This window comes from Penaeus monodon, chromosome 38 (genome assembly GCF_015228065.2).
Source record: "Penaeus monodon isolate SGIC_2016 chromosome 38, NSTDA_Pmon_1, whole genome shotgun sequence".
Lineage (NCBI taxonomy): Eukaryota > Metazoa > Arthropoda > Malacostraca > Decapoda > Penaeidae > Penaeus > Penaeus monodon.
This window is the reverse complement of record NC_051423.1, coordinates 15274414-15279413: the sequence shown is the minus strand read 5'-3', so window position 1 is coordinate 15279413 and position 5000 is coordinate 15274414. Positions and strand designations below refer to the sequence as shown.

The 5000-nt window shown below is 40.8% G+C and overlaps 1 protein-coding gene across 1 annotated transcript in view; it reads right to left on the bottom strand.

The window, feature by feature from the left end:
- Positions 1-3148, bottom strand: part of LOC119596715 — a 7383-nt gene extending 4235 nt beyond the window's left edge. The window contains exons 1-2 of the mRNA XM_037946042.1: positions 3001-3148; positions 1990-2822 (exon numbers count right to left, since the gene is read on the bottom strand). Coding sequence (XP_037801970.1) covers positions 1990-2822; positions 3001-3148 — 981 coding nt within the window. The remainder of the gene's footprint in view (positions 1-1989; positions 2823-3000) is intronic.
- Between the last annotated feature and the right edge of the window lie 1852 nt (positions 3149-5000).

The window sequence follows — 5000 nt, the reverse complement described above, 5'->3', positions numbered from 1 at the left end:
GATAAGATGGAGAGAGTGAGAGAGACAGAAAGAAAGAGACAGAGAGAGATAGGGAGGGAGGGAGGAAGGTTAAAGAATTAGAAAAAGAGAGAAACGGAGTTTGGGATTTAGAGAAAGTGAAAAAAGGAGAGAAGGGAGGGGGTGGAGGGGAGGAGGGAGGGAAAAAATCGCAACAGACAAGCAGCAATGTTGCCCCGGGTTGCAGAGCGAGCGGCGCCAGGGTCCGGCCGGCGGCGAGCGGCGCAGACAGCGTGGCGCCAGAGAAGCATTGCGATGTCAGAGGCCGAAATTATCTCCGCCAATTATTTGATATCTGAGATTTATACCCTGCCTTTTTTAAAAATGCTTTTAATAATGATGGTGATGATGATGGAGGTTATGATGATTATGATTAGGGTGGTGGTGATGATTATTATGGTGGCATTAGTGTTGATGATGGTAGTGGTGATGATATTGATAATAAAGATGATGATAATGATGAGGATAGTGATGGTGATGATGATAGAGATGGTGATGATGGCGAGGTTGGTTATGATGATAATAATGATGATTAATGGTGATGATTATGATTAGGGTGATGGTGATGATTATTATGGTGGCATTAGTGTTGATGATGGTAGTGGTGATATTGATAATAAAGATGATGATAATGATGAGGATAGTGATGGTGATGATGATAGAGATGGTGATGATGGCGAGGTTGGTTATGATGATAATAATGATGAAGATGATTGTGATAATGAAGTTGAGGTTAATGGAAATATTGTTGATAATGATGAAATTTATGATGATGGGGATAATGACGAAAATTGTAATAATGATAATGATTATGAAGAAGAATGAAGCTGATAATTGGGATGATGATGATGATGGTGATGATAATGGCGATCTTATCTTACTGCAAATGCATTTCTAATTCACTGATAATAATAACAGTTCAATCTAATCTAGGTGATTATAATGGGTGACGATGATGTTAATTATTCTAATTGTGGTGATGTTGACGATGATGGTGATGAGGATGATAATGATAATGATGATGATGATAATGGTGATTATGATGATGATGATGATGATGATGATGATGATGATGAATAATATATATAAAATAATAATAATAATAATAAATAATAACGATAATAATAATAACAATAATAATAATTATTATTATTATTATTATTATTATTATTATTATAATAATTATAATATTAATAATAATAATAATAATAATAATAATAATAATAATAATAATAATAATGATAATAATAATAATAATAATAACAATAATGATAATACTGCTACTTATAACGCTAATAATAATACCACTACTAATAACGCTAATAATAATAATAATAATAATAATAATAATAATAATAATAATAATAATAATAATAATAACAATAATAATAATAATAATAATAATGTCAAAATCCGCCAGGTCACTAGGACGGGATAGCTCCCTGGCCCTGCGGTTCAACCATTTACTAATAACAATCAAAAGAAAACAAGACTTAAATGGACAAGGGAAGAGTATAATGAGGTAATGTACTGCTTTTGCTATGCACTCGAAAAACCTACTGCAAAAGTTATGTGCATGTGTTGTTGGTGTTCCATTGCCTCAAACTTCAATCACCCTAGGTCGCTGGTAGTGACCCGGTGTTTGATTTTAATTAGCAGATCTAAAGAAAATAATAATGATGATAATAATAATAATAATAATAATAATGATAATGATAATGATAATGATAAAATGATAATGATAATGATAATAAGATGATAATAATAACGGTAATGATGATTACTACTACTACTACTACTACTACGACTAATAATAGTAATAATAACAACAATAATAATAACGCTAATAATAATAATAATATTACACAAAGGTGAGGAATCACCGAACCAATCACGAGTGAACACCCCTCGCGTGATCGAGGCGTGGCGAATAGCAAGCGACCATCCACTCGTGCGATCATCGCTTGTTACCTCGGGGTCGAACAAGCTAGCGACCAAGCGATTACAATACTCCCCCATCAGCGAAGATGCCCCATGGTATGTGAGAAGAGGCGGCCCGCCCTGGAGAACCGCATTGGAGGGGGGTCGTCGTCCTGCAGGTACGCTGGTTTTAGGCGATCTATCGAGATCCAATCGTTGGCGCCTTTGATCCGCAGCAGGAATGCCTTCTCTTCCTCTCAATGCCTTCTCCTTTCTCTCAATGACTTCATATGGGCCAGAGTAGGGAGAGGTGAGGCGTGTGGGCGTCGGTGTGGAGGAAAACATACTTCGTCGTGCGTAGATCTCTGGGGACGTAACGGTGTTCGGGTGGCCTGTTGGTCTGTTTGCAGGGGGCGAACTTCCCGACGATGCGTCGTAGTCGGGCGACGTCGTCACCTGATGGAGCATTAGGGAAGAATTCGCCAGGAAAAACGAGGGGGTCGCCGAAAACCATCTCTGCTGGGAAGACGTCGAGCCCTTCATTTTGAATCTTTCGAAGGCTGAGAAGGGAAGTTGCGAAAACCACATTGAGTTGCTACATCGAGACATCAGGGTTCTGTGGAAACGCTCTACAATGCCCTTAGCTTCCGGGTTGTAGGCCGTGGTGTGATGGATGGAGGTGTCCAATAGCTGCCCTAGGGATGTCCAGAGCTGCGAAGTGAAAGAGGTGCCCCGGTCGGACGTTATGTGGACAGGGATGCCGAATCTCGAAATCCACCCGGAGAGCAGAGCGGCGGCGCAGGAGGCGGAACTGGCGTTGAAAATAGGAATAGCTTCAGGCCATCTAGTTGAACGGTCCACTACGGTGAAGAGGTAACGATGTCCTGATGGCGGTAGGGGACCTACTACGTCGACATGGATATTTGCAAAATCCGGGGCCCATTTCAGTATGTCGCTGAATTTTGGAGGTTTGACAGGCGTTCGCCAAGCTGTCCATTTCCGCCGTTTTCTTGAGGGCAACACCTTTACGATTCAGATGGATCACATGCCCCTAGTCCACACCTTCACGAGACAAGCCAATACATAGTCCCTCCGCCAGTGCCGTCATCTCTCTGCCATCGCCGAGTTCAACTGCTCTATTCGACACCTGCCGGGAAGGAAGAATCCTGTAGCCGACGCCCTCTCCAGAGTTTCCATCGACGCAGTTCATTTAGGGCTCGACTACAACCAACTCTCTAAAGAACAGTAACATGACCCAGAGACGTCAGCCTGCCATACATCCAATTCAGCGACATACTGAAATGGGCCCCGGATTTTGCAAATATCCATGTCGACGTAGTAGGTCCCCTACCGCCATCAGGACATCGTTACCTCTTCACCGTAGTGGACCGTTCAACTAGATGGCCTGAAGCTATTCCTATTTTCAACGCCAGTTCCGCCTCCTGCGCCGCCGCTCTGCTCTCCGGGTGGATTTCGAGATTCGGCATCCCTGTCCACATAACGTCCGACCGGGGCACCTCTTTCACTTCGCAGCTCTGGACATCCCTAGGGCAGCTATTGGACACCTCCATCCATCACACCACGGCCTACAACCCGGAAGCTAAGGGCATTGTAGAGCGTTTCCACAGAACCCTGATGTCTCGATGTAGCAACTCAATGTGGTTTTCGCAACTTCCCTTCTCAGCCTTCGAAAGATTCAAAATGAAGGGCTCGACGTCTTCCCAGCAGAGATGGTTTTCGGCGACCCCCTCGTTTTTCCTGGCGAATTCTTCCCTAATGCTCCATCAGGTGACGACGTCGCCCGACTACGACGCATCGTCGGGAAGTTCGCCCCCTGCAAACAGACCAACAGGCCACCCGAACACCGTTACGTCCCCAGAGATCTACGCACGACGAAGTATGTTTTCCTCCACACCGACGCCCACACGCCTCACCTCTCCCTACTCTGGCCCATATGAAGTCATTGAGAGAAAGGAGAAGGCATTGAGAGGAAGAGAAGGCATTCCTGCTGCGGATCAAAGGCGCCAACGATTGGATCTCGATAGATCGCCTAAAACCAGCGTACCTGCAGGACGACGACCCCCCTCCAATGCGGTTCTCCAGGGCGGGCCGCCTCCTCTCACATACCATGGGGCATCTTCGCTGATGGGGGAGTATTGTAATCGCTTGGTCGCTAGCTTGTTCGACCCCGAGGTAACAAGCGATGATCGCACGAGTGGATGGTCGCTTGCTATTCGCCACGCCTCGATCACGCGAGGGGTGTTCACTCGTGATTGGTTCGGTGATTCCTCACCTTTGTGTAATATTATTATTATTATTAGCGTTATTATTATTGTTGTTATTATTACTATTATTAGTCGTAGTAGTAGTAGTAGTAGTAGTAATCATCATTACCGTTATTATTATCTCTTATTATCATTATCATTATCATTTTATCATTATTATTATTATTATCATTATTATTATTATTATTATTATTATCATCATTATTATTTTCTTTAGATCTGCTAATTAAAATCAAACACCGGGTCACTACCAGCGACCTAGGGTGATTGAAGTTTGAGGCAATGGAACACCAACAACACATGCACATAACTTTTGCAGTAGGTTTTTCGAGTGCATAGCAAAAGCAGTACATTACCTCATTATACTCTTCCCTTGTCCATTTAAGTCTTGTTTTCTTTTGATTGTTATTAGTAAATGGTTGAACCGCAGGGCCAGGGAGCTATTCCGTCCTAGTGACCTGGCGGATTTTGACTTATTATTATTATTATTATTGTTATTATTATTATTATTATTATTATTATTATTATTATTATTATTATTATTATTAAAATTATTACTTATTATTATTATTATTATTATTAGCGTTATTAGTAGTGGTATTATTATTAGCGTTATAAGTAGCAGTATTATTATTATTATTATTATTATTATCATTACTGTTATTATTATCATTATTATTATTATTACTCTTATAATTATTATTATTATAATTATTATTATTATTATTTATTATCATAATTATTATCATTATCATTATTATTATTATTATTATTATT